The 21987-nt window shown below is 40.7% G+C and overlaps 1 protein-coding gene across 2 annotated transcripts in view; it reads left to right on the forward strand.

Moving 5' to 3' along the window:
* THSD7B (thrombospondin type 1 domain containing 7B) overlaps positions 1-21987 on the forward strand; it is a 346109-nt gene that overhangs the window by 224402 nt on the left and 99720 nt on the right. For both annotated transcript variants that reach the window (XM_076343106.1, XM_076343107.1), the window contains exons 14-15: positions 15671-15865; positions 20084-20347. In XM_076343106.1, the coding sequence (XP_076199221.1) occupies positions 15671-15865; positions 20084-20347 (459 nt within the window). The remainder of the gene's footprint in view (positions 1-15670; positions 15866-20083; positions 20348-21987) is intronic.

The following is a 21987-nucleotide window of genomic DNA, read 5'->3' on the forward strand; positions in this document are numbered from 1 at the left end:
GGCATGGCGATACACGTGATCGACTCAAAACAATTCACCTTCAACCCTCATCCCCCCAAAAAAACCCCCAAACCTAAGAAACACATGCTTCTTATGCCTAGCAATAAATACACATTCTGCCTTGTTCCTTATGGTTATAAGAAAGGGTGAGCAGCAGGATCATCTCGGTATTTGGACTATTGTTTGAAGAAGAGCCAGCACTGGGGAAGCCCTTTTCCATGAACTGCGGGTGACCTGGCTTCAGCAGAAATGCGTAAGGCTATGGGGCTGTGTAGTAAAGCTGGAGGAAAAGTCCCAGATGGGGCTGGCATCACCTTCAGGGGAATATTCTTACGTTTACATCCTTCTTCACATCCTTTGGCATTGTGCATAGATCGTGGGGTGAGAAGGATGGGAGCAGGCTGCTGCCCTGCCGCTGCCAGAGGGAGCTCTGGCCGCCTTCATGCGGTTGTGGGAATGGTGAGCTGCTCACAACATTGTCTGCAGGAACTGTGGTCAGGTTCCTAGTTTGTCTGCCTTAATTCCTGACATGGCTTAAACTTCTACTCACTTGTTATCTGATAAGATTGGTACATTCAGCAACCAAACTCCTTTGTATTTCAACAACAGGACACATTACTTTTTATTGAACTCTTCAGTAAGGATGACTGGTTGTTGCACTTGGCTGCTATGTACAGATTTCTCTCCCTCTATTACTAAAAACCACTGCTATCCTATTTTTCAGAGATAAAGTACAAAATAAAATTCATACTTGACCTTCATTCCTTTAGTGTGGTTCCTTCCAAGGACTGCTTTTCCCAAGGAGTTTTCCTGGCCCGTTGTGCAGAGCTGAGCTCTCCGAGCTGTCCCAGCACAAACTTCCCAGCTTCTTTCCCGTTTCTGCCCTTGCCTTTCCCCGCCTGGTGATGCGCCCCCGGGAGACAGCCTGTGCTTTGGGTCCAGTCATGGGTTCCTCTCAGTTTGGCTGTACTGATCTCGACGCCAGATCACCCAGCTTTTCTGAAATGACAGGAGTTAGGAGCCCGAGGGCCTGATCCTCACCCGGGGGGGGGAAGAGGCGTGCTTGGAGTTGAGCAAGGGGCTGCCGGGTTCTCCCAGCCCTCGCAGCATCCTCCCAGGCTCCGATTACCATTCAAATTCTTTATTATTTTTCTGTGTTTCATCCTTTTCACTGCTGGGTCTTTCATTGTCATTTTGAACCGTGGGCAAAATTATTTTCAAACACTGGCTCTTGTTCAGTTCTCTCCTACCTGATTTTTTTTTTCTTCATACACATCAATGAGATCTGCTGATGTTGGGTGAAGAGCCAGAAAAATAAAAATCAAAGTTGCTTCCGAGGATCCTCCTCTTCCTTATTTGTTGATTCAAATTTTCCGGCTTAATTGGTTTCTCCTTTATTCCTCGTTGGCTGTGACCTTATAGAGCCTGAATGAAAGCGATGGTTTTCATTGCTTCTAGTATTTTGTTGCTAAATTGTTCATTAATTTATGGTGAAGGACTGATATATTACCTCCCCCCCATACTTCCCCCTTAGTGTTGCCTTGATCTGCTGAAGAGTATCGTTAGCTTCAAGGGGGTTTTTTTGGGGGAAAAAATAACTTAAATTGCAATTTTTTTTTCTGAAATTAATTTTGCATTATTCTGAGTAAGTGAAACGGTGGATGAAATCTTGGTATTTAATAATGTCATGCCAGAACCTCATGGCATAAAGTTTAGTAGATAGACCAATATTTAAACTGTTGAGCAATGTTATTGCTCTACTAAACCTCGTCACTTCACACATCTCTCTGCAAGATCTACTTTTGCCTCAGGCAAAATGGAAATCACCTTCAATGGATGATGAGATTTTATTATAAGTCTCCTGGATTAGGTACACAGGAACCACATTGGTTGACATTGGCTTTGATATATGTGAGCAAAAGTTTATATAGTAATTTTTTGCTATGTTTCCATTCTAAAAGTTAATTAACTGATAAGATATAACCCTGGAGCGTGGGTCTTCAAATAGGACAAGACAAAGGTTTAAAGAGAAATTGAGACAAAGGTCTGATGCGATGAATGATCTAGAAAAGGCAAAATACTAATGTAATATTTTAGAGAATCTCGGTTCTGCGTAGCCGTACAATCTTACTTTATCTGGCCATGCGATGTCAAACTTGCTCATAGAAACAAATTACTTTGAATTTGTGGTGTGCTGTATTTATACTTTCATTATAGCAACAGCAAGAGTTAGTTTTCCAAGTACAGCGCATTTCTATGGAAAGTTCCCTTTCCTTTGGGCTTCTGATGAATTAAAAAGCTGCTATTTACTGTTTCTTTGAAATACACACTTAAAATTCCAAATATCAGTTCTGTCTTCTGAAAAGGAAATGTGATGTGAATCTTGATGGATTTTCAAAGTATTGAGTTGGTTTTGCATTGAGTTTTATTTCCTAAATAACTTGCTCTAAAATGAAAGAATTAATTACCACTTTGGGAAATTTTCGAAGTCCCTCTGATGATGTTTCCTTGGTTTTAAGGGAAATGGTAGTGCTGGGTATATTGGCCATAGTCTTTCTTCTCTCTCTGGGGAACAAAGGGTCAGATGTTCCTCTGGGCTTTGTGTCGCTGAGGCAATGTCGTGCTTTAACCTCAGCCAGCAACTGAGCACCACCCAGCCGCTCGCTCACTCTCCCCACTCCCGGTGGGACGGGGGAGAGAATTGGAAGAGTAAAAGTGAGAAAACTCGTGGGTTGAGATAAGAACAGTTTAATAATTGAAATAAGTTAAATAGTAATAGTAATAATAATAATAATAATAATAGAAGAAGAATATACAAAGCAAGTGATGCACGATGCTCACCACCCGCTGACCGATGCCCAGCCAGTCCCTGAGCAGCGATCGCTGCCCCCGGCCAACTCCCCCCAGTTTATATACTGAGCATGACATCATATGGTATGGAATGTCCCTTTGGCCAGTTGGGGTCAGCTGTCCTGGCTGTGCCCCCTCCCAGCTTCTTGCTGGCAGGGCGTAAGAGGCTGAAAGGTCCTTGACTAGTGTAAGCACTGCTTAGCCCCAACTAAAACATCAGTGTGTTATCAATCAACATTATTCTCATACTAAATCCAAAACACAGCACTATGCCAGCTGCTAGGAAGAAAATGAACTCTATCCCAGCCGAAACCAGGACAGGCAGCCTCAGGTCTGAGTCTCTGATGTGCTCCTTAATGACACCCTCCATGGCTGGCATGGACCTGCCTCTCCAGAGGTTAGCATAGGTCCCGATGCTGTGTGTGGACACCAAGGACTTCTCAGAGGTGCGGAGGATTATTTCTGCTATTACAGGAGGAGGAAGCTGAAGATACCTGCTTGTGGCTCAACCACTTTCAAATGGGCCAGGAGAGGCGTGCTAAGGATATATAGATATATAGAAGTAAGTGGTGGGTCCACTGTTGTGGCACTGGCGGAATATGAACAGCCACCTCCCCCAGAGGTGCCATCAGGTTACTGTCTTTTCTCTACCTTTTCACGGGCTCTTGTTTTCCTGATTTTTTTTTTTTTTTTAAAGAATATTTTTAAGAAGTCAGAAAACATAAACATAAACCACTGCTGCAAAATTTTACTCCAAGTAACTTTCCAAAGATGACCTTCCCCTGCTTTAAGTGCTCCTCACTTTAAGCATGATTTTCTCTGCTCTTGTAATGACAGTTGGCAGAAACCTTCTGCGTCAAGAAGGATTCACACACAGAGCAATTTTGTGGGAGAAACTGCTCTGAGCTCCAGCAAAGATGAACAAAACGTCATAGGTTAAAAGAGGGAGTAAGATGAGAATCAAACTGGTGATTTATTATAGCCAAGATTAAAATGGTTTGTACTGGAAAGACTGTAATATAAGAAAATGTAGCGTAGCGTCCCAGTCAGCTGTACCCCGGGGTTAGCGAGAATGAAGCACATGAAGAATAGCTAAAAATACTAACAGTGTTCCAGCGGGATGGAACGTATTGCTAGTTCTGATGCAATTTACTTTCTGTTGTATTAATTTGTTTTTATGGCATTTGATTGTTTTTTCGGTTAAACAAACCATAAATTATATGATCGGAACCAATGGTAAAGAAATCACAATAGAGAACTTTTTGTGTCCAAATATTGTATCCGTTATACATGAACGATCCTATAGTAATCAATCGGTGTTTGGATTGTGTAATTGCTTTAGAAACAAATGATTGCAAACAAATGCTTCACTCATAGATACTGAAAAGAAAGTGTAATAAGATCTGTTCTTTTCCTGTTGAAATAAATGTGAGTTTTCGGATTGTTTCAGCAGGAATACAATCTGCTTTATAATCCCCACTCAATTATAACAATTTGGTACAAATTCAAGGAGAGTAGCAGCAGCTAAAAAGGAAATGTTGTTTTTTTTCTTTGCCTATAAGAAAGGAAGGGAAGATCATCGTAAGAAAAGCATAACGTACTGTAAGATATCTCCCTTTGCATCTTCTCTGATCTCCTACCTTGTTTTTAAGAGACTAGAAGGGGAAAGCAAATAGTCCCTTTAGATCTGTTAGCTTCAAAAGAAGAGTAAAAAGGAATGTACTAGCAGTGAGAATGGTCTGAACAACAAACATAAGGAAAGATGAGTGTGATTATTTTTATTATTCTTAAGAGGCAAACCTATTGGAACTCCTTTGCTCACACAAAAAAGTTCATTTAACATGACCCAGGAGAAAAAACAATTTTTATACTTAGGGAATCGGGGTCTTTTATACGCACTATATAGGTTTTTTCATTTTGTTTGTCTTTTTTTTTTCCTGCTAAAGAAAGGATGCCCTGAGGTAGGGTTTCTGTAAAACACTTTTTTCCCTGCACACTAGGAATGTTTAGGAAGAAGTATAAAAAGCCTTTCTGTATATAGAATTTATACATTATGTATACATGTATGAAACTCCCACACATCAGTGTGACTTTGCTCTTACTGGGATTCAAGTCTGCATACTTAGGTTTCCTACTGGGCAAATCTCCTGAAAGGCCCCAAACGTTTGATTTCTCAAGGTTGTGCGTGGGAAATTTTTCACAATCTCGTTCTGCCTCTCTCACCTTTAATCTAAGTACAGTGCCCTTACTGCACTTAGACTGTGCTGACCCTTCAATCTCAAGTACAGTATCTTTATTTTGTCTCACAAGGTAGACAATATTGTACGATGGCTGAAAGATACTTAATTTAGATAACATGAATTATTTGAGTATGCATTTTTATTAGCTTCGGTCAAAGTAGATTTAGTTGTTTTATCAGTTTTAAGCTGGAGATGAGTAGCCAGACTTCAGACCTCAAAGCATTTAGTATTCTTATCTGTTCTTTACTGTTGGAAAGTGATAGTTGAAGTGGAAAGTTTTATGTGGGACCATATCTGCAAAATCCGTTGGTACTTTAGAAAAATTTGACAGCAGTTTCTATGAGTGGAATACAGAAAGTGATGAGGGGGTTTCCAGATTTCCACATTACTACTTTCTGAATTGCAGTTTTGGACTTTGATGAAGATGACAAGTCTGTATGCTGTAAAACACTAGGATTGTCTGGAATTAAATTAATTGTCTGGTAGATTAAAATTCTGGAAAAGCATGGTTAATTAAAAATAAACATAAATAGAAGAGACCACGTTCTGGTCTTATTTTACACCAGTCCAAATCTGCATATCTTTACTGAGGGGCAATGGTATAGGCAGTGTTACACAGGCAGTACTGTCAGGGAGGAATGGATAATTTCAGACAAACTTGTTTATTCTCCCTTAAACGTTAGCCGGGTGGCCAGGCAGTGAGCAAATACGAATTTTGGAGAAAATGGAACGAGTCCACCCCAGTGCAACTACACGCAACCCCTTTCTGTGACGAGGAGACCTATGGAATGGCAGGTTAATTTGTGCTGTCTTACTTGGGGCTTGGAGCATGCCTGGTGGGATGGGGTTTGGGCATTGAGAACAGAATTAACTGGGGGAGGGGGAGAACCAGTGGGTAGGAGTGGGAGGCATCAGGATGAGTTGAAAAGTTGTTGAAGGGCCCATATATCCTGTGTCCACAGTGGCTTAGTTGCTGGTCCCTGACCGGCCAAGAGCAGCAAGGAGTTTTGAATGCCAAAATGAGAAGAGCCAGAGCTGGGGAGTGGGGAGCTGAGGAGGAAGGGTAGATTAAAATCTTTAGGCGTTACCTTGGACCATAAAGTTTTAAATATAATGCTGGGGGAGTTGTAAATATGTCAGTGTGTTAGTGTTATGTTCTGGATTTAGTATCTGCTCTTCACTGTAAAGGGATAGATGGAGTGAAATGGGAGAGTGCCTGCTTTCCAGAGCAAGATTTTCAAATGTATTTTCCGAAACCAACATAATGCAGTGTTTTCTAATGCCCAGTTCTCTGAAAGATGATACAAGTGGGTGATTTTGTCAAACCCAATACCAAAAAAATTCAGATTAAAATGTACATTTGGCTCGACGAAGTTTACAGGGCTGTCTTCTGAGACCTTCCGAAGGCTGGGTTTGCCATGTGGGTTGGCTGTAGTGTTGAGCTCTCTACTGCCGTTGTGAAAGATGACCATGGGGTGCTACCAAAAACTGGACCTGGCTGGAATAAGACAGGCTGCATGAGATTTCAAGTCTATCCAGCTATCACTAAAAACACTGGCCTGTGAATATATAACCAAGGCAGAGCTTTCAAAAGAAAGTCAGTGCTTTCTTAGTCAGCTAAGTGATTTTCCAACTTGAGTTACTGTAAACGTTGTGTTTGTTTTCCATTTCTCTGTTTTGTTATTTGGCGTGTTTGATTCTCTTTATTTACTGTGTTCTCAATGTGTGTATATATAACAGGTTGTCTTAGTTTTATTTTCAAGTTGTGCAATAAATAATTCATCTTAAACATAACTTGATGATAGGTGCTACAAATAAATTGAACTCAAGTAATGTTAGTAATTGTGGGTCACAGAAAGAGGAAAAAAAGGAAGCACATTTTTGTATTTTGTTATGTTCTCTGAAAGGAGCAGAAGCATAATTTCTATCTTTAATCATCTAATGCACTTCCATTGATTTTCTTTTTAATAGAAAATGAAAGTAAAAGCAATTCAAAACCTATAATAAAGTTAGAAAAAAAGGAAAAATTGTGAAAGATTCCTTAGACTGATTGCATAATGTAGAAGCACTCAGAGTGCAGTTATTCACTGGCCAAAGTAAATTTGAAACGTTAAAAGAATCATATTATTATGTCTTTCTAGCCAGGCAGAGTGTGAACCACTTGCAATAAGAAAACACTTGCATTAAAATGAAAATGGTGCTAGACATTTATGTATCAATCCCGTGATCTGCATTCAGTATGTGGGTGGGAGGAGGAATGGGCTTTATAGCAACGTATTTCTCTCCTACTTCTCCTTAAACAGTGGGCAGTGTTGGTTCACAGGTGAGGAAGAATTAAAACATCAAGTCACACAGCTTGGCAAAATTGACGTGTACAGCTCAATTCTTTCAGTGGTTCAAATCATATATTCCCAACCACATAATCGATAACCTCATCCATAAGCGTCAAAGAAGAATTGTACTCTAAGAAGTTATTTTAAAATGGAACAGAGGCGAGTCCAGTTTAAGGCATTAAATGACAGAAGTCAGCCTGCACTGATTTTACTGGTTTTAATATGCAGCCCTGGACATATTTAATCCCTTTCAGACAAACCGATCCGTTCTCGTGCTTGCGCTGCGGTGTTAGCTGAGAGGCTCTGAGCCACGAAGAGTGAAAGGTGTGGGAGGGACGTGCACCTCTGGTATGCAGACCTTGTGTACAGACCTCTTTATCCCTTTCTGTCTGGTGAATGCCGATGACACGTAGCCGCAGGGGAACTCTACGGTTGGGTCAGACACATGCACATGGGGACGGCTGCCCAGGCTGGGGCACGGCTGTGGCTGCGCTGGAGGTGACCTCCCACCACGCTGGCCCCCAGAAGGCTGCAGCTGGGGCTTCTCTTCTTCTGAGGCTCCTATACCTAGATTAACCTGTCTTTTTCCCCACGTATATGTCTAATTGTGGGAAGACTGCAGAGGGAAACCAACCCAAAAAGCAGCTAAAATATGGACCTTTAACTTGAGAAGGATCTTCACAGTTCTGTGTGCTTTTTTTTCTTCCCTTCTAATTCTACCCCAAACTTCTTCCCTTTCCCCTGATACAGTCTCTTCTCCATGCTAATGCTTTGTACCCAGCTTTTCGACCCAATTCTTCCCTGACCCCTTTTCATGCAAATCATTTCAGTTGCTTTCCTTTATCTTTTCAGTTGATATTTACCATCTTTATTGCTTCCCAACCTCATCTCAGGCTCCTCTTTTTTGTTTATAGAGCACGTTGGTTGGGGTCTATGTTTATTCAGCACTCTGTTTGCTCGATGGCATTTGTTAGCCCTTTAGCGCTACTGTCAATATCATTAATAATTACAAAACAGGAACTGGTGATCTCAGAGCCAGTTTTCCTGCTGCATAACTAGTTGTTCAGCTCTTCCTCAGTTATTTTTACTAGATTTGTGTCTGCGATGTTGGCATTGTTTGTTCTTTTCCTTAGATTTATTTTTAATGGTTATCTTATGGTTTGCTTCTATAAGTCCAGACTTTGGACACGCTTCATTGCAGGGAGTGCTGCTGCATCCAAGGGGACTGTCACAGTGATGAAGTTAAGTGTATATTTATGTCCTTATAGAATCAGGACCTTAGACTTAAACCTGAGTCTCAGCAGAGCCTTATCTTACGTCTTCTATTATGTCTGCTTCTGGTCTCCTATAATTAGGGGTTGCGTTAACATACCAAGAATAACGTAAATGTTCCACCTGGGATTTTGGAGAAAATCATTGTAAGTATAAAGGAATATCGATATAGAAAATAAATGAGATCATCATGAGTTATGAGACTGTACTTATAGTCAGCAAGTCTGGATCCTTAAAGTTATTTTCTTCTTTTTTTCCTAACGTATTCTCCCTGAACTCCTTTTTCACTTATCATTAGTGATATGTGTAAGAAATGATATGTTATCTTGTTACACTGAGGGATAATGAGAATAATTATGCAACACAAAATGAGAATTTTTCTGAACAATGAGATGGTAAACAGCTACATTAAAATAATTCCTTTGACTTTACATGCTGGCTTTGATTTTTCACACATTCTTAGAATTTGAAGCCAGAGAAGATTATGACATCATTGTGTCGACACCTCTTGGGCATTAGACCTCTTGTCTAGCCTCATAGGTCATCCTGTTGTTCCTGTACTAAGTCCAGCCATTTGATTTACGCTACTGCATAGCTTTCATTTTAGTGTTTGGCCTGAGTGTACCTTCCTGGCATTATCAGTCATTGTTTTCAAATGTTCTAATGACATTTAATTCCAGAGTTTTGAAACCACTAATTTAGGTTTCCCAAATTGAAGTGCCGTGGCACAATATAATTTTACTCGTTCATAGTTGATATTCTCACTCTTCAGCTTTTTACCCTTTGGAAACTGTTGAAATGCATTTTTAAAGGAGAATTGATTATAACTTTGGTAAATGAATATGATTACCAAGACTGTCTGTAATTGGATTTTTACATAAGAGGAACTATATTTATGCTGTCTTTCCTTATTGGATGCAATGCTATGCCTATAATATTTCTTTCTCAATACACTCCTTTTGTTCGGACCATCTCAGGGGAGGCTGAGGGGAGACCTCATCGCGCTCTACAACTACCTGAAAGGAGGTTGTAGCGAGGTGGGTGTCGGTCTCTTCTCCCAAGTAACTAGTGATAGGACGAGAGGAAATGGCCTCAAGTTGTGCCAGGGGAGGTTTAGACTGGATGTAAGGAAAAATGTCTTTACTGAAAGAGTGGTTAAACATTGGAACAGGCTGCCCAGGGAAGTGGTGGAGTCCCCATCCCTGGAAGTATTGAAAAGACGTGTAGATGAGGCGCTTAGGGACATGGTTTAGTGGGCATGGTGGTGTTGGGTCGATGGTTGGACTCAATGATCTTAGGGGTCTTTTCCAACCTTAATGAGTCTATGATTCTATGATTCTATGATCTAGTGCTCTTAAGTCAGGCATGTGCCTGCTGAGAGCACTTGAGTGCTTTGCAAGTGAAGCACTTGCTTCTTTGGTGGTGATGTCACATCATCTAAGGATGCATTCAGTGCCTCTGCAATTTGACAGCATACAAACATTTGATTTCACCATGTAAAAGTTTATAGAAGAAGTGTCTGCAATTTACTTTTGATTTAAGATAAATGTAGTTAAAGAATATAGCTTCCATATGGTTTTAAAGAATATAGCTTCCATATGGTTCTGCGTGCCATATGCTAAGATGATGGCATACAAACACACTCTTGTGAGTGTAAATATAAAACCAGAAGACAGAGACTGTTGTAATGAATATGCCGTTAGCAGTCCTTGTTCTGTATCCCGACAGCACCCTGTACCAGCAGAAAGGGAAATTTACTCCCCAAGCTGTGCATTTAACACTTCACTTATGCCTTGAAGCAAAGCGATTGCATCTGCAGCTATTTTCATTCCTCATATTAATGGCTAACTTTTGTTGGCACCTTAACGGGTGCCACGCTGTTAAACAATTCCAGCCCTTCTCATTTCTTTAACATTTTAAACCTGGTTACCTTTCAGTTTAATTCATGATCTTGTTTTTATCATTATGAGAGAAGTTGTACTTTTTTTTGGTGCCAGCCATTGTTTTATATCGACAGAACTGCATTAAATTGTCATCCCGCAGCTTGGCCCCAAGTGTTTAATTCCAGTTTGGTGGCGTTGACTGGTGGTAATAAGAAAGGATAGCGGGAGTTCAAAAGGAAATCCTGCATTTCCCCTCTTCGTGGGATTCAATATTACAATTCGAAACCTTTTATCTGGCAGTGTCCTGTTACTAGCTGTTTCAATTCATATGTTTGTGTCCATTTTAAATGCTGCAGAGACCGTAGAAATCACACATTATGTCTAGGAGGGATTTATCGTTACTGTGTGATTTTTTTCTCAGTGCATAGGGCTGCAAATGGACTGCATTTGCCCTCTGGTGGTATCCCACTTAAAAAAAAAAGAGATGTTGACATAGCAGAAATGGTTTTGCGGTACGAGTTTACTTAAAACCATTGTGACAGAACTGAGGATTACGGGGAAATATTTTTTTATGCAACATAAACCACACATGAGCCAAACCAATCAGTAGCTTGAAACCACCGAGGATAAATAATTTTACTAACTTTCCTGAAGGTTCACTGAAAACAAATTTGTCTCATTCTGTTTCCAGAAGTGCCTGTATTTGAAAATATTTTTCTCTTAAAAGTTAAAGCTAACTTAGCTGGGAACTAGGTTTGCAGCAGGCAGGAATGAAGTGACTAGCTCCTGAACAAACCACTGGAGCGGATCCGTCAGCTCTGCTGCTTCCTGTCTGGCCCTTCTCAAGCCATTAAAATGCCCTAATGGGCTTTTGTTTTATTAATTTATTTTAGCAGTTCATGCTGCTCACCTCAAGCATAGCTGTAAGCATGTAGCAGAAATCCTGCCATTTCTTATGACTGACATGCGGTAAAGATCAGGCCCATTAAGCTCAGGCTTTTGAAGATAATTCAGTTCAAACTGCAGAAGTCATGCATTGGCATCGTCTTTGAAGATGTTTTCAGACTCTTGAGTGGAAATGAATTGCCTCCTAATATGACTGATATGCACCGTACTGCTGAGGCCAATCCAAGGAGGTGTGGGTTTTTGGTGTGTTAAGGGTACCACGTGGTCATGGCTGGCGTTTTACTGTGTGCACGTAAAACAAGAAGTGCCTGCTCTCCCAGCAAAGGGACGCAGCTGCCAGTTGGGTCACCAAAGAGTTGCTCATCTGGGCCCACCAGCTTAGTAATAACACCCTCGGCATTGATAAGTGCAAAAGTCCAGGAGGGTGGGAAGCACGCAGAATGTTTGCTCTTTAGGTAGTATTTTAGGCATCAAAAAAAGCTTTTTGGATTCTTTGCTCTTTGGCCACTGCCTTCTCTCCTTGCTGAAACTGAGGCTTTGTTGCTCTGTCAGGAATGACCAGATTGAGTTACCAGGATCTGCACTTATAAAAATTCCTAAAGTAGAGGAAAAAAAGCAATTCTGTATTTTCAACCACATGCCTGTCCCTAATCACCTCACAGGAAATCCTCCTCCTCTCCTCCTTTAGGTCTTATGTCGCTTACTAGACTATCCATTATATTTTCTTCTTTTCAAGTCCTTCTTGTCTCCATGCTTATACATGTATAACCTACTATATTATTTGTTGTTTTAATTTAACTTTCCTCTACCTGTGTTTACTATTGCCACCGATTTCTTTGAGCTCCATGATCTCTGTCGAAGATTTGCCTTGATCTCATACGTCCTTATAGATCCATCACTTTTAGCATCTAAATAGGCTTAGTGAACTCAGTGAATTATTTGTATGCTTAATATTAGGGACATTTGTGCAGAAGATCAGGCCATTAGATAATAACTCATTGCAGCATGGAGCGTCTGGTTTAACATGGATATTTAGAAGTTCCATCACTTCTGTTGCCATTAATAAATGTCAGGAATGAATTGTGGTCTTCTGTCAGATCGTAGTAAACATTGCAACATGATGGTTTATTATGCAATTGCAAATATTGCTTCATGGGGCTGGCAGCGTAGGATATTGTTCACTTCCCTGCAGACGCTAGCAGTTGTAGCGATGCTGAGAAGATGGTTTGCATACACTTGGCCATACTTCATGTGGACACTTTTGTGTTGGCAAATCTTTGGTGTCCTTGCTGAAGGTAATGAGGCTACACAGACCTTGGGCATCAGAGTCTATTACTTGTTTAACCTTCCTGAAGAGGGCAATTACCCTGCTTTCCCGTACAGAGCGGTGACCTCTGTCCTCGCGCTCTCGTAATTGAGAAGGGGAATGTCTCCGAGTTTCTGACTGCCGGAGTTGAGAGATAGGAAGGGTCACAAGGATTGAAAATGAAAGGCAAGGATCAGCAATTTAGAGGTAGTTATTAATATGCTGATTTACTGTCACTTGAGTCTAAAGAGACTTTTAACAATTGCTTGCCTTTTGCACGCTCTTCAAAATGCTGATTTTTTTCCTTAGAAATCTAATTACATTTTAATAAGATATTTTTTTATTTCCAGGTGGTTGCCAACCCATCCCTTGCTCCCATACAGTACTGTAGTTAAAAACCAAAAATCACGTGTATTCATTGCAAAGTTACACCCCAGTAAATCCTTTAACTGTAAAAAACCAGAGAGTTATTTTTCCCTTTTTCTTCATGCACTCCTAGTTACATTAAGTGCTGGCAACAAGGAAAAATATATGCAGCTTCAAAAACCTGAATTATTTAGGAATCTCCATAAAATAATATCACAGGTTGTTAAATAATAAAATCTGGATTAAATAATTTAATCTTCTGTAGCTTTATGATACAATGTTGTCCTGGTTTCGGCTGGGACAGAGTTAATTTTCTCCCTAGTAGCTGGCATAGTGCTGTGTCTTGGATTTAGCATGAGAATAATGTGATAACACACTGATGTTTTAGTTGTTGCTGAGCAGTGTTTATACTCAGTCAAGGACTTTTCAGCTTCCCATACTCTGCCAGCAAGGAGGTGCACAAGAAGCTGGCAGGGAGTATAGCCAGGACAGCTGACCCAAATGGCCAAAGGGACATTCCATACCATGGGACGTCATGCTCAGTGTATAAGCTGGGGGGGAGTTGGCCAGGGGGCAGCGATCGCTGCTCAGGGCCTGGCTGGGCACCGGTCAGCAGGTGGTGAGCAATTGCATCACTTGTTTTTCCTGGGTTTTGTTTGTCTCTCTATGTTGTTGTTTTCCTTTTCATTACAACTTATTATTATTACTTTTATTATTTTATTTTTTATTATTTTATTTAAATCATTAAACTGTTCTTATCTCAACCCACGAGTTTTCTCACGTTTACTCTTTCAATTCTCTCCCCCATCCCACCGGGGTGGGGGGAGTGAGCAAGCGGCTGGGTGGTGCTCAGTTGCTGGCTGAGGTTAAACCATGCCAAATGTGTGGACTTGCCTGAAATCAGAGCGCCTGACATGACTAAACTCTTGGGGCCAAATTCAGTTCCTAACTCTGTCCCTGACTTTATTACTTTAATCAAGTCACGACCTAGCTTTGCTTTGGTTAACCTACATTGTAGGATATAAATAGCCTATAATCTTGGAGATTTTGTGAGAATTAATTATTATTAATGAAATGAAAGACTCCATGATGTGCAGGCTATTTTTATTTATTATAATTACTTATTATTAATTCACTGAAACTTTAGCAAGTTTTATTATAGGCTTCCTGTGACTCAGATTTATACGTTAGTACTTTTGGCCTCCATCATGGCTATACAGTGCCATTATCCACCCTGAAAAATTAATCATTACGGTCCAAGAAAGGACGGAGTGTTGAAGGAAAAGGGCATTGACCTAAAATAAAACTGAGGGGAAATCAGTGCATCTAAGTCCTGGGCTGTGCTTTTGCAAACTCCATTTGACTCTTGCCTGGCCCCAAGGGCATCTACGTCCAAATTCAGAGACCTCAACCCCAGCCCGGCCCTGTGCCTCTTGTTTCCTATTGCCATGGCCCAGACTTAGAGACCTGGTAAAGCTTTGGGCAGGGGACCAGAGAAATGCATCGCACTCGAACGTGGGCTGCAGCCTTGATAGTGCTGTGTGTGAAGGTAAAGCTTGGTACCTGCACGGGGGCTCTGCCTCTGCCCATGTGCAAAGGCACTTTAGGTCAGATGGAGCTCGGCAGAGTGACACTGTCCTCAGCTGAGACCTACAGAGCAGTTGTTTTTTTGTGTTTTTTCTGTTAATGGATCCATTCAGTAGTGCTCTTATAGCAAGCTATCGTGCACTGTAAAAGCGGGCTTCTAGTAAAGTGCAGTAGCTGCAGCCCCTTTCTATCACATCTGCAGGCTGAGCGCTTGCCCTTCCTCCTAAACATCTCTGTTTATGCAAGAGATTCAAAGGTTCAGGTGCCCAGAGAGCGGGGAGAGCACAAGGGGTAGCACAATGTTCAGGGAGCTCAGTTTGGAGGGGGCAGACCTGGTGTTTACACCTTGCTGCAAGGAGCATTTAGCTGTAGCATCGGCTGCTCAGACAGAGCAGAGGTCACCTCTCTGTATGGGAAAGCCGCTCAGACAGTTATTCCCTTCATCTGAAATACGGAAAAGATGGCAGTTTTGGAGAAGAAAGCTTTCTTTTATATTTTTTAAATTTTTTTTTCACTTTGAAGCAGTTTCAGTTCCATGGGTAGTGTGTGCATCACAGCTTGGGAATCGTGGCCTCGACCAAGTATGTTTTATGGCACATAGCCGCAGTATTACATCTTTTCTTGTTTGGTTGTACAATGTATCATTGGTTAAACTGTTGCCCCAACCCTTAAAATGACTACCTCCTTGAGAATATTGAATTTATATCATCATTTAGATAACACACTGCTCAAATAAGAATGTGTCTTTATGGTTTTATGAAGCTTCTAGCACATCTTTGAGTGACGCATGAATAATGACCTAAAAATAAATCAGCTTTATCCTATTAACCCAGGAGAGTGAATCTCGCATAGAATAAAGTACTGACTGCATAGAGTATAATACAATATAAATACCAATATAAAGATTTCTGTACCTTTACTTTTCAGCTGTTACATGCTTGTCGGAGTACAACGACTCTGCCAATGTCGGTGACTGCATGCAGTGGGCAGGAGCTATGCCGTCTCTTGTACAGGAGTGTCTCGTTCCCTGCAAAGATGACTGCACATTTACCCCCTGGTCTAAATTCACAGCGTGCTCGTTTGACTGTGAATCAACTAGAAGTAGGAGACGGTCACTCACAGGTATAATCTTTTATAATATTTATCTGATGGTGATACTTGTGAATAACGCTTCTCAGATGTTGGCAGACTGATGTTGGGGTTTTGGAAAATCCAGACAGAATAGTGATCGTCCTTAATTGATTTTTGATCTGATACTGATCATTGCCTGCTTTATGCACACGCATTTTAGTATGAGAATAGTGCAGAAAAATTCGGTGGTGGAAAGCCATTTTTAGACACAAACCAAATAAAACAGTGACTATGCACTGTGCAAGTTCATCTGGCCTATTAATCTGGGAAGCATGAAGCAAATATGTATACACGAATAAAAGTCAGTGTGATTTTTTGTTTAAGACTGTTGAAATCTGCATGAAGTTTAAAGCTGGGAGTTTTGTGCTCAGCAGACTCCAGTAGTTCAACAGGGCAAATTAATACCATGAATAAGGAAAAAACAATATCATTAAAACAGTTTTGTTTGATCTTTTATATATATTCATTAAACACTCTAGTTCAAACCATTTCATGGAACAGTCTCCCATACTTGCTGTTGTGGTTTGTTATTATGTTATTTGAATGCTGACCAAACTGAAAAGCTTTAAAACCCTATAACATTAGTAGTTTGGAGCTGCTTTTTTGTTAGCAGTTGTCTCCCCCCCCCCCCCAGCTAAATCAAATCAAAATGAATTCTATTGTTTTCAGAAGGTTTACAAGAAATGTGCTGTTATTGTTATGCTGAACGCTCACATCTCTTCATATTTCTGTGTTGTGTTTGAGAGCTATGGTGTAGCTGGCTTGAGTCTGTTCCATTAATAGAGGTGAAACTTCAAAGACTTCTACTATGGAGTAAAATACTAACATTGCTATAAAAATACCTACTGTGATAATGCCTGGGAACTGAATGGCAGCGAAGTATGGTGGCTACCACTGCTCCTTTCTTCTAGACTCACTTGTTTCTGGCTGCATGGCTATCTTGTTATTCAGTTTATTACGGTTGGAATGATCCAAGTTTTTAGTAACTAACAATTACAGTATACAGACATAATGGCTTCAAGCTGCCATTCGTCAGTATGGCTCATTAAAGGATAAAGATTTCTCTTTTACATAAAAATAATTATTATACAATGCTCTATTGTTTCTCCCAAAGAGCGTATTCTGAAATGTTCTTTATATCAATGCCTGTATGTTTATAGTGGTAGAACTCCTCTATCCCTAGCAGAATAATAGGTGCCTTATCTTATAGAAAATCTGTAAGAATTAAGTGAATACTTACTTCCAGGTAGTTTTAAATCCGAATTTTCTTTATGAACATCTGTGACAGTTACAAAACAGTATGATCCTACCTATCCCCTTTCTTACTCCGTTCTACATCAGACATAGATCCATTCAAGTAAGTGGACCAAAAATGGTTTCTGATATTCAGGTTTTGATGGCTTATCTCCTCACCCGCACTGCATTTGTGACCAGACACCACCAGTCTCTCCCATACCACCCTGCTGGGTTCCCTTCCTCCTGCCGGGAAGGAGCTCCTGGTCTCAGCCCGCTCCCAGCAAAGGCGTCCTGAAAAGCAAGTGGTGAACATGCAGCGGGTGTCCCGGGTGGTGCTGGGGTGGGGACAGCACAACACCGCAGAGAGCAGCGAGGGAGGACCAAATCAGACGCTGGTTTTGGTTTTGCCACAGTTCAAAACGAGAAGTCGATGAGATTAATGCCGACCTGTCTTTGCATAAAACTTCATGAAAATTGGAGCTGGCCAAGAGTCTCGAAGAAGTCTCATCCATGTGAACTCAGTCCAAAGATTTAAGGAAAGTGCTGTTTGGGAAGTACTTCATGCTGTTAAGACTCCTTTATCCGTTTTCATTTCACTTTCTGTAAGCGTGCATGAATTGTACCTCCTTGTTCAACACAGTGTATGTCTATGCTCAAGTCAATGCTTTGGCTTCATTATAAGAGTTCATTAACAATGTCATTTAGTGGGAATCTGCTGATTGTTTGCTAAGTATTTGCTTGCCTCCCACTCAGTTTTTAATGGTATTATTCATTTTACTGTGTAAGTAATCACAGACTCTACATATAAAATCAGCCATTACTTAAGAAGCGAAAGACTTATTACAGAACGTATCAAAATTCAAAGTCATTATAATCAAAACACAGTTTTTAGGTAAGTCTTCAGTTAATTAATACAGTCAGTTAATTCACGGTACTATGGATACAATGCATTTTCTGTAGAAAGCCATTTTTAATCTGTCATATAATTTTTCTGTATAGCATATACTACCTGATAATATTTAATGTATATAATATTTGTTAGTGTTCAGAAATTTAATTTAAAAAAGAGAATACTATTTAATTGAAGGATTTATGTCCTTGAAAATTTTTGCAGTGGTATTTTTAATAGTAATTTCTAAAGCAGTCTGTGAAGATGATAAAAATACCACAATCGCTAATTCTAAAACTATTTCTTTGTGAAGAGTATGGGATGAATGTCACTTTTGCCCTCAAAGTAGGGCTTTCATAGCAACTTCATTAGAGGGAAGATTCCTACAAAACAGATGGCAGGGCAAGTTGGAAAAAAAGTGTTGTATAAGTGTGAGATTATTAGCATCCTTACCTGTGTCTGATGTGCTTCACGCAATAATGGCAAAACATGGGCAAGTCCAGATTCCCATGTTTACTAATACAATGAAGACCATACAGCTGTACGTATATACTGGGCTTGTGGCTTCTGTCAGCTTGTCAAACATAAAATGCTGGAAATGCCACTAGAGAGCTCCTGATCTGTTTAAAGCCTTTTAAAAGACTTTCCTTGGAGTATGTGGAGTTGTACTTCTTACACCTTACCTGACTTTGCTCATAAATATATATATATAAAAAAAATATATATACACACACAAAAATATAAAGATGCCGGCACTATTTGATTTTTTTTTTTGATGTTTATTATCCCTTTGTGCTGGCAAATTTTACATTCCCCAAGACTCTGGAAATAACAATTTTGAAAGAGCTGGGGCTTGAAGGACAGTGCTATTAAGGGTGTGCAGTCGGTGCCCTTCTCTTTGGAGGTACATGTTTGTATGCAAACAGGTATTGATGACAGCGAGCTTGTGCTCCTGCTGACATGTGGTGAAATGGCTCTTGGTTCCAGACTAGAAAGAGGGATGTTGGGTTATATAACTTATTTTTTGGTTTTAGTATCTTATTTGTGTGCAATACCAAAGAGAAAACATTTCTTTTGGGATCAAAGCTTTAAAAACTTTTTGCAGAAGTATTTTTAGCGCGTCCAAGATCCCCAAGGAACATTTTGAGGATGGGACACAGATGCAGTTTGTTAGTGAAAATGAATTCTCCCCTTCTGTGCAGATGCCAAATGCAAAGACGTTCCTGAGCTCAGCCAGCATAAAGATTGCTCCACGTCACGTTGGCTAACCCATGCCAAGAAAAGCATTGATTTTATCTTTAGAGGCTGTATACAAACCTTCGTTCCCTTGAGCGGTTGTAGGGAGCATGAATTCTCTTCTTGTACTGGGGGCCAAGAGGTCCCGTGCCTAGAAGTCCTCCAGGAACAGGGCACGGAGAGTGCAGTTGCAGAGAGCTGTACCACAGGTTTGTTTGAGTGCTGCTGCTTCCTGAAGCTACTGAAAGAGCCTTCTTTTAAAACCTGTTGAAGGAGTAGAGCAAAAGAAAACATTAAACCAAATATAACCATTGAAATGCTTTCCAGCCCTAATAATTTACTGAGGATTATCTTTTCTGTTTTCTTCAAAGCACGGTTTGTGTGCAGAGTGCACTTTAACTAATTTGTAAAGTAGCCTCAGGGAAGAAGTTGTGGCTAATGTAGAGTCCTCTGGAAGTTGTCCTGGCAACCATTGATTGCGAGGAAATAGAGACAAAACAATCAATTTATTTTCATCAGATAATTAGAGAAAAATGATATTATATAAAATTACAAAGCATTTTCTGGGCAGACCGTTCCTAGAGTAAGACTTTGCATTTTGCTCCTTGCCCTACCCATCAAACCAGTATTTCCAAGTTCTCCGGTTGCCCCTGGAGATAAATACATTGTCCTTGCACTCCAGAGCACTGGCAGCAGCTAATAGATGCTTCAGAAACGTTCCTGGATATTAACATTCAGATTGTCTTAGTTCTAATGTGTTGAATTCATGCAAGTATAAATAATATGACGTGTTGTTATCAAAAGTAGCAGATGTTAAGCTAACGAACAGATTTCTGTGGTTGGAACAGGGCGAAGCAGAAAGCGAGACAAATGCCAGGATACAGAAGTTTATCCTCAAGTTGAAACAGAGCTGTGCCCCTGCGAGGTGTTTACCTCCCAGCCCCACGGAAATTGGTCCGACTGCATTATCGGAGGAGGTACATCCGAGCCGCAGTTGGGAACGCGATCCCACGGAGACGTCAAGGAGTGTGGCGAGGGTGTACGACTGCGAGCTATTGCCTGTTATGATAAGACCGGCAGACTCGTGGAACCATCTCGCTGTAGCAGTTCAGGTAAGGAGGTTTAAAAAAGCACACAACACATGTAAATAGCCCTGATGCTGAGCAGTTATCCACTCAGCGGTTCATTTTGGAGCCTGTCATAGGTGTGTACCTGTTTACTTGCTGGAACAGCTTTCACAAGGTTGCTGTGAGTGTTGAACACTGTTCTTCTAACATCTTATTGCTCTTAATACTAAGGTTTTCCTCAGTATAAGGGTCTGCTGGCATTTCTACAATGGAAATGAAGTAGAAGAGGGCTAAAGTTGGCTATGCTGTCAGAATACCAGAGGCATTTCTTTTATTTGTCTTAAAATCCCATGAAAGTATAAGCTAAGGAGGTGGTATATTTCAATTAGCATTTTGTTTGAAGATATTTCCTACTTCAGCTTTTACTTGTTTATAAATGTTTATTCCTTTTCACCAAATTTGGAGGTTCGTATGGTTGTTTACAATGAAGGAATCAGGACTTTTCTTGAGATAATCATATTTAATTACAAGAACCCTGTGATGTCACCTGCTGTCACTCATGCCAAGTACACAAGGCTTCAGCAGCCAGTGGTCTCCTCCTTGCAATTTTGTGCCAGTCCCAAGCTCAAATGGATACACAGCGTATATTCCAATGTCACTGCTTGCTGGGACTCTGGGCTGTGGTTCTGTCTGCTTGTATTTCACATATGATGGAGTAGCCTATATCAAACAGAGATAGGGCAGAATTAGAAGTAGAACCAGCAGGAAATGTCATTCCATCTGGGATATTTTCTCCCAGTTTCCATGATGTGCAGTTCATCGCAATCATTATGCTAAATCAATTTACAGACAAAAGCCCTTATCTTAGGGGCAAATTCTGTACCCATGCTGCCCCCAAACCACTAGCGCTCTCTGACTTAGAGTCAGAAAGCTTAGGACACCGCACAACGTGATGTAGTAGGTTGGAAGACTGCTGGTGAGCTATATGATGGGAGAGGGAGAAATGATGTCTCGGGAGGAGATTAAGTAATGCAACGGGAACCATTAATGTTCCTGAGTATATAAGGGGGCAGTGAAAGAAGTGGGGCTGCTCTGTCAAGGGTCTTCAGGATGAGGATCAGCAGCCTGAGCCACACGTAATAAAAGGAAAAAACCTCCGCCCTAATGAAGTGATTCAGTCCTGGAGTGAATTCCTCTCGCAGCTGTTGATGGCTGTTCCAGCTGGCTGCACAGATTCATAAAGCAGCTTTCCATGGTTTGTGTTTCAACAATGTGCTGTTGTACCAATTGATTATGCCTCTGTGGCCCATGAAGGAGGAATGCTATACCTTTCCCCCACAACATTACCTTTTCTTCTGCAAAAAGGGAGCTGTTGGGTTTTGAAAGGTGGGTTTGCCTGTGCCGTGACTTGCTCTTTTGAAAAACTCAGGGTTTTTATCACTATTAAAAAGAGGGGGTTGTCTATGCGTGGGGCTTTTCTGAATAACCTTGAAGCCTGTTTTCTGCCAGTGATATTTATGTGGCACTTCCAATGGTCTGGCTTCTCTTAGGGAGGTAGTAGGGAGTGGTAGCTCAAGGGGATTATTGTTGGCTTTCTTGTCTTCAGCTTTTTATCTGAGCAGAAATGATTGCAACACAACCCTGGCACAGGATCCATGTCAGAGGCTACAGGGGTGGTCAGTACT

Source organism: Aptenodytes patagonicus, chromosome 6 (assembly GCF_965638725.1).
Source record: "Aptenodytes patagonicus chromosome 6, bAptPat1.pri.cur, whole genome shotgun sequence".
Classification (NCBI taxonomy): domain Eukaryota; kingdom Metazoa; phylum Chordata; class Aves; order Sphenisciformes; family Spheniscidae; genus Aptenodytes; species Aptenodytes patagonicus.